This window comes from Anas acuta, chromosome 5 (assembly GCF_963932015.1).
Source record: "Anas acuta chromosome 5, bAnaAcu1.1, whole genome shotgun sequence".
Classification (NCBI taxonomy): domain Eukaryota; kingdom Metazoa; phylum Chordata; class Aves; order Anseriformes; family Anatidae; genus Anas; species Anas acuta.
In genome coordinates this window covers 37,783,519-37,797,033 of record NC_088983.1, presented here as the reverse complement: position 1 = coordinate 37,797,033, position 13,515 = coordinate 37,783,519, and the positions used below count along the sequence as shown (strand labels likewise).

General features: G+C 39.4%; 1 protein-coding gene across 2 annotated transcripts in view; it reads right to left on the bottom strand.

Annotated features, from left to right (window-relative positions):
• PLEKHH1 (pleckstrin homology, MyTH4 and FERM domain containing H1) overlaps window positions 1-13,515 on the bottom strand; it is a 48,539-nt gene that overhangs the window by 6,241 nt on the left and 28,783 nt on the right. For both annotated transcript variants that reach the window (XM_068684190.1, XM_068684191.1), the window contains exons 14-25: window positions 13,139-13,300; window positions 12,359-12,439; window positions 11,147-11,326; window positions 10,907-11,015; window positions 10,087-10,199; window positions 9,323-9,499; window positions 8,985-9,082; window positions 6,252-6,429; window positions 5,675-5,830; window positions 3,680-3,780; window positions 2,039-2,180; window positions 982-1,124 (exon numbers count right to left, since the gene is read on the bottom strand). In XM_068684190.1, the coding sequence (XP_068540291.1) occupies window positions 982-1,124; window positions 2,039-2,180; window positions 3,680-3,780; window positions 5,675-5,830; window positions 6,252-6,429; window positions 8,985-9,082; window positions 9,323-9,499; window positions 10,087-10,199; window positions 10,907-11,015; window positions 11,147-11,326; window positions 12,359-12,439; window positions 13,139-13,300 (1,640 nt within the window). The remainder of the gene's footprint in view (window positions 1-981; window positions 1,125-2,038; window positions 2,181-3,679; window positions 3,781-5,674; window positions 5,831-6,251; window positions 6,430-8,984; window positions 9,083-9,322; window positions 9,500-10,086; window positions 10,200-10,906; window positions 11,016-11,146; window positions 11,327-12,358; window positions 12,440-13,138; window positions 13,301-13,515) is intronic.

Below are 13,515 nucleotides of genomic sequence, written 5' to 3'. Positions count from 1 at the left end.
GGGCTATTCTACACAAATACTATAAATAGGGCTGTTAGCACTGTCAGTTATGAAGGTTGTACAAAGCTGAGTTTACTTTATAAGTTTCTCTGCTTCCACAGTCACTTTACCACTGGTTATACTGGAATGTCCAGGAACCCCGGTCACATACTGCTTGTTCACTGGCATATACACTCAAAAACTGAAACTACAAACACTCAGGCAGCTGTTGCAGTAAAATCCTGCCCAACTTTATTCTCATTCGATTATACTCTCACCTTATTCTTAACTTGTCTGTAGTATGCTCTAGATGGAGTAGCAATGCACATCAACTCTCTCTTGATTTGGCTCACTAGGGATGGCTTGACAGTTACCTTGCCACACGCATACAGAATTTATTTCCAAGAGAAGGTAACTGCATTAGTTCCACCTCTGCATTTCTTAGTAACTTTGGATCTGGGAGAAACCACTCTTTCATTAAAAGAGTTAGAGCTGAGATCCACAACAGCATCTGATTTCTGTATTTGAGTAATTGGGATCACTGCATAGTGTTTGAGAATTTCTAAGTCAGAACATCAAAAAGCCCTGTCAGAATTACTGCATGGCCTGAAGCAGCCCATATGTGCTGGCTTTGCGGCATGATGCAAATGGCATCTGGGTTCAACTGAGTCTTAGAGGAAGGGTAAAATGAAAATTCACAAAGAGAATTCATTTTAGGCTTAGACATGCTGGAATTTGTTGGAACTGGGTTGCATAATCTGGAAGTGAAAGGCTTAAACTTCTTAATTTGGGGAAAGTTAGTTGGTGATTTGGCTTTTTTTTTTTATTAGTTAACTACCATTTTATTTTGAAGGAACCTTTTTTTCTGACACTTGTGTTGTTTAAGCTTCTACGTTAATATAAACTTAATGAGCTCCTTGAAACTTCTTAAGTATCAAGAGAGAATTTTGCAAGCATAATAAATTGTTTTCAGTGCAGACTTTAAGAGGACAAACAACTTACTTGAGCTGTTCAGGAGCAATGTTTTGCTTGTAGCGTTTGGGGTAGAATTTGTCTAAGACCTGGTGGAGAAGATGCTGCATTTTGGGTTGTGATGTTCCCCCAGGGCTTGAAGATCCCGGTCGATCCAAATCCCCATATTCCACCTAAGACAGCATGTACCGTAAAGTTTGTAGTACAACAGAACTGTGGGGTTTTTAGTGCAATAGATCATTCCACAGGTTCCCATACTGCTATCTACTGTTTTAACTAGTCATGCAAAACATCAGGCTGGGGAATTTTGTCTGCAGTATTTACAACAATAAGTGTACAACAGAGCAACTATGGGAGACATGACTGCTCAAGGAATTCTTTACTGATCTAAGAAAAAGCAAAACAACATCTGGGCCAGCTACATGTAAGAAGACACTTCTGTATAACTGCCAAGCTTTTGGGGTTTATTCTCAATTAGCCAATTAAAACAACACCCTATTTGTAAATAGTATGGACAATGTTCCCAACTTCTTCATCTCTTTTCACATCGTTTTAACAAGTGCAACAATTGGTTTCAGCTCAGTAAAAAATGATTATGCTGTTTATCATGCCCACAACTCATACAATGCGTTTTATGTGGTAAAATGCTAAACGTAAGCCTGGAGGTCTAATGGAAAATTCTACAAAATGCTGTTCCTTGAATAATAATAAGAGGCTATTGGCAGTGCAATGGTGAAAGCTTTTACTATTAAACGGACTTCTAATAGGCAATACTATTTCCGTATCTTTACTAAGGCACTAATCAGAGCAGTTCTGGGGAGAGTCCAGCCCCATCGTGTTTTCCAATACTTTTCTTCAGAAGGAAAGAAGAGGATGTTCCACAGGAAATTTCCTTATAGCAAAAGGTGTTCTACTGATACAGCTATGCTGGTGTGATGCATTTGGCACGGTACACCTCAGACCGTATTTTTGGTAAGAAATATCACTTTTGATGTAAAAGATAGCTGCTTACTCAAAGACATTCAGCATACAGCTGTACTCTCTAGAGGACCAAGAAACAATGACTTCTGCCTGTAATAATGCTCACCTGAGCCATCAGAGCAACCATTTCCAGAGCTAATTCTTTATTAACAGGAAACCTTCCACTGGCTATTTCATTGCTGACTTGGAAGGCCAGCAGCAACCGCTCCCGGTCTGTCTCACCCTTGGCTTGGCTCCGAAAATACAGCCTAAAAAGTAGAGGATTATAGGTGATTAGTGTCTGTCTGTCCCCATCAAGCACAGACAGGCAATATTTAAGAGATGGCCTTCTCTGCTTATCACAGAATACAGAGCTCTCTCTGCTCTAAGGTAAGAATTGTACAAACTTCTACATGGTGGCCTTGCAGACTTGTTATTTTTACCAACTCTGTTTTGAGTGCTTACTCTGAGATTGTTATTAAAAAAATTGTTTTAGCGGGAAATAAGAAACCCAATTAGCAGGCTTTATTGCAAAAAGTAAGGCATTCTTGTAAAAACTACTAGGAAGCTTTGATTTTTCTCTTTACGCTCAATTTCTTTGACCTGGTACAGCAAGATGACTAATGCAGGCTGAAAATACGAGCAGGGGGAATGCTTCCCCAAACCATTCCTCATGCATGCCTATTACAGTCCACACCATCTACTTCAAATATCATTTTAAAGCTATACCTATGATGATATATTACACAGTGCCACAGAAGATACTAATTCTAGTGGTTCAGTTAATTATTTTATATCAATTCAAAACTCACAACACCATTAGGACCGTAGTGACCTTACACATCTTATCAGAGTCCTTGCAGTTAGAACAGACCAACCTTGGAAAGACCTTATCAAAATATCCTTGCTGTACAGTCTAAGCACATCCCAGTCCAACAAAATAATATTGCAAAGGTTCACTCCTGAAAAAAATACTTTTGAGTCAAAAGCAATAATTTCTGCTTCAAAGCTCACAGAAGCTTAGTTTCACCACTACTGTCACCAAAATCTTCATGTGTTCAATGCAAAACTTTGTGGCTTTTTAATCTAGGGGGAGGAGGGTTGTTTCGCCTCCAAACAGAATTCACAGGCAGAAAGCCATTACTAGTTCTCATGCACAGCTCTCCATTCACTTTAATTCAGAATTCCTGTTTCTAATATAAATGATGAACTTGTTCCAGTTTTAGTTTTATACCTGTGTCTCATAGTTTTCTCCTCTGTTATCTCTCATCATCTAGATTGAACATTTATCTCTTTCCTTATAAAGTCTAGGCACTGCTACTACATGTCTCCTTAAAGCTCTTGCCATTTAGAGTGTTGTTCTTGTATCCTTTTCAACTTCATGATTCCTTGCTTAATTGCAAGTTTCATTTTCACTGGTGATTATTCCCCCAGGTTTCTCTTGCTCTCACCTAACACGTGTTATTTAATTACATTTTAGGATCTAGACAAATGACATTGTGCCAAGTAGCTAGTTTTTAGCCCATTTTAATTCTGTTCCACTATTGCAAAGTGCTTTGGGTTTTACCTCTAGACCATATACCCTCTTGTATACACATACCACACACAGACAAAAGTCACTGCATCTCATGTAGGATCTGACATCATCTTAGCTAAAATACTTTTGGCACTAACAGTACTATAAATTACCGGCCATCTACAGAGATATATGTGGTCTACGAGTGTTTAATTAACAGCAGTAGCGAGGCCAACAAAGGAAGCACAATACCTGTTCTTATAGGTCAATTTCACGATTCTTGTGCCACCTTCATATTTCCCAGGGTGCAATTCTTTTAAGGCTTGTTCCCATTTGGAAATGACGTCACAAATCTTTAAAAAATATTATGGAGAGAGGAAAGACAAACAGGTGAAACGTACAGTCAAGACTTGAGGGGAAGGTGAAAAAAAGTACTGTGGAACATAGAAGATAAAGAAATAGATGGGATCAGCATAAACGCAGCCAAGAGTGACAAAATGATTCATTTTTCTATTACATATTATATAAAAATTAAAGCTTTGCAACAGAAACCTCCATCACGAAATCTGCAGGGGGACATCTGTGAGTGAATTCTGGCCTGGTACCAACTCTGTGATTATGCCTGCATTAGCAAGTCATGTAGCCCAGGAGGAGCAGATCTGCACAGTGAGACAGCTGTTCCTAAGACCTTCAGCCCACACTATGTGAGATTTTCCTTTGGACTAGCTTTAGTCTATTCAAATTGCCCGAAAGCCTGTTATGTTGGATCACATCTTCCAGCTCATGTTTTGTGTGAAAAAAATCCAGTTCATGCTAAAACACCTCCACAATGTGAACCAAAGCATAGTTAATAGGAAAGATTTTTTGCCTCAAAAGTGCCCTGCTGAGCCTACCAAAAAGAGTCATATATGTTCTGAATGGCAGCTGTATGCATACTTGGCTAAACGAAGCCCTTGGGTGTGAATGTCCAAATTCTGGGAACATTTGGATTTAGATTCCAACTTCATACGTCACACATATTCGTAGTAACAACATGGTTAACCTCTTTGGTTACATTCAGATTCTCTAGGTTATTCCGGTTCTTTCACAGTTGATCTCATAAAGGTCCCTAGTTCTCTTTCGATGGCATCGCAATAAAAAAAATGTAAACATGAGAAGCTACATGAGATACATAATCAGATATCCTATCTTCTCTTAAGAAGCTGTTGAAATTGCCTTGGCCAGTAAATAATAACCTGTTAATAATGACTAAAAGCAATGCTTCTGCTTGTCTCAGATTCTTTGATTTACTCTAATATCTCATCTCCCAAACAGTGGTTCAGTTATCAGGAAAGCGCCAGATCATCTGATCTGTAACAGGCCGTGAAAGCAAAGTGTATCATTTTAAGCTACTTGTGGTAGCTTCCTCTTCAAACCATCTAATTTAAAGTTATTGGCACCTTCTCCCTGTGTTGCCGAATGTGAAATTTTACACTGTGTAAAGGTGAATTTTTATGTCCCTTGTAGATATCAGGGCCTATTTAAAGTCATCACTGCCACTATTTCTCCATCAATGCTGTATAACAAATTCCTCTCCCAAGTTAGTACCAAAATTTGATGTGTCTCATTCACAGCCACTAGTCCACATGCTTAAGGCAGTCACCCAGCTGCAGCCTGAGTAAAAATCTCCACATGAAAGATGCATTAATACTTTAACCGCTTTCCCTTTTCCTTTGATCTAGGCACTCCTCTCTTTTAAAGTGAAGGCACACTCAGCAGAGCTTTTTCCCCTAAGAACACTCATCAACAAGAAAAGCCAGAGTTATTTGGAGATAGCAAGGAGAAAGATACTTAATAATCCAATAGATAAGATTTAAACAGACGTGCCAAGAGATCCACAGCCTAACATAAATTTGTCTCAATTAGGAGCGTCACCCTTGATGTTAGTTGTGATATCTGATCATGCTAGCTAGCTCAGTCATGTTTTATTTTTGTGGTTGAGACAAATTAAACTTTAATATGTGCTAAAATCTGAGTTAGAGCCTTTTTAAAAAAATACCAATTTATCACATATTAAAACAGAATGTGCTTTGTCTTAACTAGGATCTGAGATAAGATATTAATATCTCATCTCTAAATACTAATCTGGAAAGGCAAGACCCACTTGCATTTGTGATCTTTTTCATCTGCATTAAGAAAAATTTAGTAGTCATTTAGCAGCTCTTCAAAGATGTATGCTACATGTAGCAAAGGAAGAAAAAAAATTACCTTTATGTTGCCCTGCAAACAGTGTTCCAAATCCCTGCCAGAAGGATCATCTGTGAACAGAGAAAATCCCATGTGGGATGGTTTTCTCATTCCTGTCTCCTGGTTCAACCGCTGGATGAATTCATCAACTGTTGAGGAGCCATCAAAACCTACAACCTGCGATGCAATAGGAGCTAATTGAGTATAACTTTCAAAAAGCATGACATTGATGAGTATCACGACTAATGAAGCTTGGTTTTCTACAGAGTGGTGTCTCACAATTTACCATCAGTGACTTCATTCATATTGTCTCCTTTCACATTACATTCTTTCTCATACCGAGACACTTGCAATGACTCTTCTTTCTTCCCAGCTACCTTTTCTTCCTCTGACTTGTATGGCTGGGACTGGATTCCTTTCATTTTATTAAGAAGAATGGCTAAAATGGCGAGGAGGAGGAATAGTGTCTCTCTCTAAAAGTCTGATACATATAAACACTATAAACACTATGGTATAGTATGCTATCTGCTCACGTGAAGGAGGCAGGTTAAGGTGTAGTCCTCTAGTGCCCAGAAGGAAGGCAGCTGCAGTGGCTCACCTGGTAGGTTCCATTCATAAAGTGCACTGGGATGCTGAAGGGCAGTGAGTGGTGGTAGGGATTTCTCAGCAGGATGGACACAATCTCCATCCGTGAGGGCTTGGCTTCTCGCTCACCAGTCTGCACGGTGCGGTCCACTGATCTCTGGCAGTAGATGGCATACTTGCCTATTTCACTCCTAAGCAATGAGATGGAGATAAGTCACAAACATATGCTCTAAGTGTGCCTTGTCCTCACATCCATTTCCGTGCTGTGACAAAGCATTCCTCCTCAATTTTTTGCTCAAGCAAAGATACATATCTGTGTAGATATCCTAGTTCATTTTAACAGACTAACAGCTCAAGTGAAAAGCTACAAAACAAACCTGAGCTCCACACTTCTGTGAAATTAAGGTAGACTACAAACCCTCTGGGAAGCACAGGAGTATTCCCTGCTTCTTAGTGGACCAGATATAGTACAGGAGCCTCCTCTTCTGTACCCTGTTGCCGTCTGAATATCCATTGAAACAAGACCAAGTAGTTTGCCCTCACTGTCATGCCAGAGGAAATTAGTTACTATTATGTCAAGTCCTAATAAGAATTAATCATAGATTTTAATGCATTAGATTCAGTAACAGGATTATATAAATTGTGTTTATCAATTTATACGGTTAGACAAATTACAAGTTCTCAAATATGAATCCAATCTGCCAGTCAATAGTAACTTTAATTCAAAGCAGGCTCAGATTTGTTCATAGTTCAATACAGTACAGGGACAGTTACTAATATGATTAGTTTACTACATAGAGAAGAGAGAGCTCCATTGACCAAAAGGATTTAGCCATCTCTAAAACCAGGCAGGTCAATAACACCTGTAGGAAAAACGTTAACAATGCATATAGTGAATAAGTTCTGAAATGGAATGTAACCCAAGGATTTATAACAGTGCTAACACTTTGTAGGTGAGGAGTGGGGAGGACAACTCCATTCAAGATGCCTTCAGGATTTCCGTGCTTGATTAAATCTCCAGTTAAATCCCTGCAAGCAACACGGAAGTCGGGAGCTCTGGCTTTTCTCTGTAGCAAGATGTTGCTTGCCTCCCCAGTAACATGTTTGAACAATTTTCACAAGGGAGAATCTTGCTTCAATGAGAAGCCGTTGCTTCTGGCTCCCAAATTCTCCCCAAATGATCCTGAGCCCTGCACCTTATGACTAGAACAGTGCCCTACTTGTGGAGTGTTAGATATATACTTCCATGTCACTCTTCAAAAAAAAAAATCTAGAATGAAGATCTTACTTAAATCTAGATCATAGGCAATATGCAATGTAAACATCTTAGCATCGTTTACTGTGTGAAGCAGGGAAAGAGTATCTGCATCTAAGTGGTCACGAAACAGCCTTGCCTGCTCCATGGAGAGAGGCTTGCATATTCCTAAAGCCAGATGGGAGGAGTTAATCTAGGTCTCATTTAGTAACTGCTCTAAATTTAATCTAAACTACAGGTGAATATAAGCGCAGTTTGCTGCAACTTCTGTTTGTTTGTTTCTACCCCTAAAAACAGTTGCATTGCTGGTTTGTATAAACAGATTTCCTCTTTGCTTCTGTTTGAAGATATTTGTTGATAAAGGTGCTTCTGGACTAAGAACATGGCAGACAGTTGGCATAGTAATGCTTAAAGCTGATGTATTAATTCAGTTTCACAGAGCTCAGCACATCCTTATGAAATGGAATAGTCCTCAGGGGTAGTACAGCAGCTCCACTGCTGAGTTGCATGGGCCATTTTGGGAGCTGGTAAGTGCATGAGGTTGAAGAGGTGGCTTCCAGTACTAGCCAGAATATCCCTAATGTGTTGCCTTAGGCAATGGGGAGACAGGCTGAACACGAGGAGCTGTGTTTTACACATCTGTGCTTTACTTCTGAGAAGAAATAGCAAAGGGGAGGCAGCATGAAAAAAATAATAAATAAAATCCACTTGATAGAAGGAGTACACAGATTCCCTTTTCAATACCAGGACAGTTTTAGCTTGAGTTTTAAGGCATACACTGGCTGAGTATTTAAGTGTATATTTGATATGAAACTACTCTTTTTACTATTTCTGAGTACAGACTGTTCAAACAGACAACTAGACATCTCTAGCCCTGACCCTGCCAAGGACATAGTCAGACATGCTGAAGATCAGATCACCATGGAAACACACAAGGAGCACAGCATGAACATCAAAGAGCATACTGCTGCCACAATAATCTTGCACTGTTTTCGTAGGGGGGAAAATGTTACCCTGTGTAACACACTGAGGAGGTAACAAAAAAAAAGAAAAAAAAAAGAATGTATTTCAGGTTTGTTTTTCATTATGTTTTATGGTGAATTTTTCTCTGCCTGTCTTCTGCACTGTCAGTATGCCTGCTAACCAGACAGCAGAATGTAATCACCTAAAATTCATTCTAAATTTAGCCTGTAACTCTATTAATAAAATAAATTAATTGCATCAGCAAATAAATAAAAATAATTTTTAAAACTCCCTGGGTAGCTCCAGTTGCATCTGCAAAAAGTTCTGCTGCTAGTTTTGTGAACTAGTTTAATATAAGTGACAAAATGAGTGTGAATGACTGAAGGGGGACAGCTAGATACCTTTAGAAACCTTCCATCTGCTCCCTCAACTGATTTTTGCAGGTGAGTTACAAACTGGTTTCCATGTATTTCTGTAGTGGAGACAGAAGTCAATCAGCTTAGCAAAAGAAAATGTTGCAGTACTTACCTGGGGTCTGCATGGCGCTGGAAATGCTGTTTGATGTACCAGAGGAAGTGATGTTGTGGCAGGAACAGAGGAGCACATAAAGCCAGGAGTTGCCAGCACTGTGAACATAAAACTGGTCATCATTCTTGTTCTGTACTTCTTGCCTGTTTTCTTTCATAGAACACTATAACCAAAATGTTGGATGGTGACTCATGCTTCCATGAGTGACCTTTTATAGAGTCGCACACGGTTCAAGCATTAAGATTCTCCAGCATATCTTTAGCCTCGTTGCTAATTATTAAAAACATGGAATTAAATAGGAAGTATTTACAGAACAGAAGTGACAAAGAAGACTTCACCTGAATGACTGAGTGGTTCTGGGGCTGTCGGCAACTTGTCTGTTTAACAAGCTGACAGTAGATTTCATTCTGCAGCTCAGTATGTGTCAAACAGACCTGCAGTGCTGTCTGGGCAAGTGACACATGGTAATCAACAGAGGGTGCTTCCACGGGGACATTGATGAACAGCTGACAGGACTGTAAAACAGGGAAGATAATCAATGCTGTTAATACAGGGACTCTTCTCTGGTGCTTTCCAGCCCAGGTTCCAAAACACATTACAGAGAATTCTTCTAAATAACCCTGAAAGGAGTGTGTGAGAATAAATACTAAAACATTGTCCCTCCCTCTTTACAGCTGTGGCAACTGGGAAATTTACTTAACCTTCCCCAGCCTGAGGAGCTCACAATCAGCAGGAGAATCAGGAAAATGTGCTTCCTGCTTTCCACGTCTGCCTTTATTTTCTTAAGACTGTTCAGTCTTACTGCGGATCCTACTGTCAGTCCAGCTCTTAGAGAGGAAAGAGGAAGGTACGGCTAACTTTAAAGCATACAACCTTTGTGGGACATGGCTTCTAGCTCCAGATTACCTACAAGGAGAAGTTAAACTTCCAAGAATGGGTGTCACCTTAGGTCTGACAGTTTTATTGTAATTAAATGACCCAGCAGGCCTGTCTAAAGCAACCAATGGTGACACTAAGTTTTGTGACTAACAACAATATGACCAATGTTGTTTCCCCAACAACTGAGCAAAGTAGCTGAAAACTGTGTGATGTCTCTAAGTACCTTGAAAAGTTTCAGAGCTTCAGTCTGCAGAGCCTCAGATGGGAGAGTGGTGAGGGATGTGTGCAAGCCATCCTTACTGTAGCACAACATAGGGTGTTTCCATAGAGGAGAATCTGAAGCAGCAAAGAGGCAAAAACATGCACTGTCAGAAACAGAAGGTACCTAACAGTCCCCATGTTGAAAAAGAGCCTTGCTGAACTGGTAGAGCACCCTGGGAGCAGAACACCCCACATGCCATGGGGATCTTTGTTAACACAAATTACTACTCTAAGTAAGGTTTGCAGACAGGTGTAGGAATGTGTATGTGCAGGAAAGAGTATTAAGTACAAATGCACATTTGAGAACATGGTGCACAAACATATGTAAATGAGTGAATACCAAAGATGAGGAGGAACAGACAAGTATGGATTTATGTGTGAGGGTTTATGCATGTGGACAGAAGAACAGATGTGAAGGCAAGTGTCAGTGTGTGCACTCAGAAGAAAGCATGTGTTTGTACAGTCAAGATTCCCACAAAAGGAAAATCAGGACCAACCATTACAGGAAAAATTAAAGCTCCACCTCTTAAATGTAATTTATGTTACAGAACATTTAGATGCTTTGATAAACAACATAACAATGTGACAGATTTGTCTAACTTCACTACAATGCCTGTACCCTCTCAAGCTGTTACTGCGGAAAGTAGGGGTGAAATGCCGTACATCGTGCTGTTCTACTGAGAATCCCCTTTCCTCACCTTTGGCTGGATTAAAATGGAAGATTGAAATTATCCCTCCTTATGCTTTGCTACCATGAAAAACAGATTGTGGTTTCTACTTACTTGGGTCTCCCTCTGCATCCAACAGTTTTCCAATGAGCTGTTCATATGATGTCCCCACTGTGGCATTACTGCTACCAGCTGCTACTGTCAGATGGTACAGCCAGGTATTCTAGGCATAAGGATGAAAACAGTGTGGGTCAACCTGGATCTTGTTTTCTACAAAGACTTTCAGCCTATATTGACCATCTGTTGGCTGACACCAAAAAGACTCTTGCTCTCCAAAAAGACTGCCATATTTACCTTCTCATGTTTTGTGCGAATAAGTAAGTACGTGGGACTCTGGTCTTGTGGGTGAATCACCAAAGTGCAGTGGGATGAGAGAAGTCCTCCACCAGTGGCTTCATAATCTTCATCAGAGTCACAGGAACGGTCCACTTCTTCCACCTTGGACTCACGCAAAGGCAGATGTCCTAAGGGACACTAGAAGGAGGAAGCAAGCTAGGTAAGTACAGTTAATATATATACGGACAGGGACACTGGGATAGAAAACACAGTTCAAAATGTTAGAGTTCTGTAAAATGTAAGTAACTAACTCTAATTCACTGCCTAACTAATAATATTATTAGTTATATCATTTTATATCATCTTATATCATTTATACATATATGAGATATATACATATATATATACATCGTATATACATCTTATATCATTTCTATAGAACCTTCTCCTTATTCAAGTAAAGTACTTTAAAACTCTGGTACTACCACATTTCTTGCAGGGGCATCTACAGGTCAGAATGAGAACATGCAAATGAAAAATATGATTTTTCCCATAAATCATTGCTTTCCTCTCATTATACTTCTCAGTTGTGTTTACATCATTGGCCTTCCAATGTAGGATGTATTTTCTGATGGTCCACTGTTCAGTACCTTGAGCTACTGGATCCTGACCTGGGTCTTATTTTCTACTGGAAAATAAGTACTTTTAAAACTACATAAAGAGGCAGATTGAGACACAGGGTATCTGCTGTGCTAGCCCTGAAGGTCAATCCCAAATATGAGTCACAGTATTCCTTGAGACGCTAAAACATGGGTTTAGACAAAATAATGGAACACTGGGCCAAGCTTCTAGAAATGGAAGAACTGATTAAATGACCTTCCTCTTTCCATGTTGCTGTTGCTCCTTTTCATGACAGCATGCAGAATATACTGGCTACTGTATAAAACCGCCTGCTTGAAAGCTTTCATAAGGCCAAATGTAGATAGTGAGAAAGAAGATATATACTGATCTCAGAAAGAGCAGTCACTTGCCTTTTGAGTCTTTTGTAATTTCATTTTTTTAGCTATTTCAGAAATAATATATTCTTCTCATGGATAAGAGGCTATTAGAAAGGGATAAGTAAAACCAAGGAATGTTTTGAAGCAGTAGAGACAGAAGCAGTAAAAGGAAAGAAAGTTTCATAAGAAATGGGAATGAAGGGTTCAAGAATAAGAAGGGAAAATGAATTACCTTATCCTCATGATTTCGATAGTAGTAAAAAGTTTTTCCAATCAGTGCACACCAGACCAGCTTAGAGTGACCGTGCTTGACCTATACAGAGGACAGAGAAATACATACTCTTTTTAACATCAGCAGTATTGCTGGCACAATTTTCTAGAATTTCTATTTTCAATTCAACTCTTTTACAATATATTATTTGTTGTATGTAAATATAAGCTCCTCTCAAAACACACAGGGCCCCACTTCCAAAAGCAGGTAGGTACATCCCATCTAAGTAGATGGGACATAGGTGCTTGTGGAAGATAATATATGGAAATGGCATAAAACAGATTAATTTCCAGCCACTGTACTTTATACGCTTGCAGTCTGTTATTGGCAATAAATGCTTTATTAGAACATATAAGCCATTTCTTTGAAACTCTCCTATATCAACAAGTTCAGATCAGGTAAATGTGACACGTAACAGTTTCCTGGTTTTTGTTTGTTTAAACTGAAGTGTTGTGAGTTCTGTTGAAGAAAAGCCTACATAAGTTATGTATCTGTTACTGCTCACTATTTGACAAAGTCAGTATCTCTCAGTAGCCTTGTTTGTCCTATTCCTTATCACTTATACAAGCCTTCCTCTCTGACATGAAGAGGAATACTGTCATATTACTGCCACTTTCTTGTCACATTCTTCTAGGGGGTATTGAAATACTAACTTATTGCTGACGTTTACTGTGCAAACCAAGAGGCTGGTACACTGTCAATACTGAGGTAAACTGAATAAAGTCAAAAGCAGTATTTTACCTTGGTAAGCCAGCCTTTCACAGTAGGTTTAGCATCACTGTGAGGAACACCAACAGGACTGGTCACTTGCACTCTAAGGATGCTCTGTAGGACATGAATCCATTCCTCCAGGATGTTGGGGGAGTCTGCTGTCAGGAAATAGGTTCTCTTCTCTGTCATGAGCTGGAAGGAAAAGCAGTGAGGAAGTATAAATCTGTATACCTACACATTTTTTTCTTCAGCTGCTGAGTCTCATTATCCCATACAGACTATTTTTTGGTGGTTGAGGAGAGATTTTTTGTTATAAGAAAAAAGTTGCTAACTCTCAATGCCCAAATGAAAGATCTGGAACTCATAGAGATGAAACAAATACCCATGGGCTATCTTGGGTATTGCGG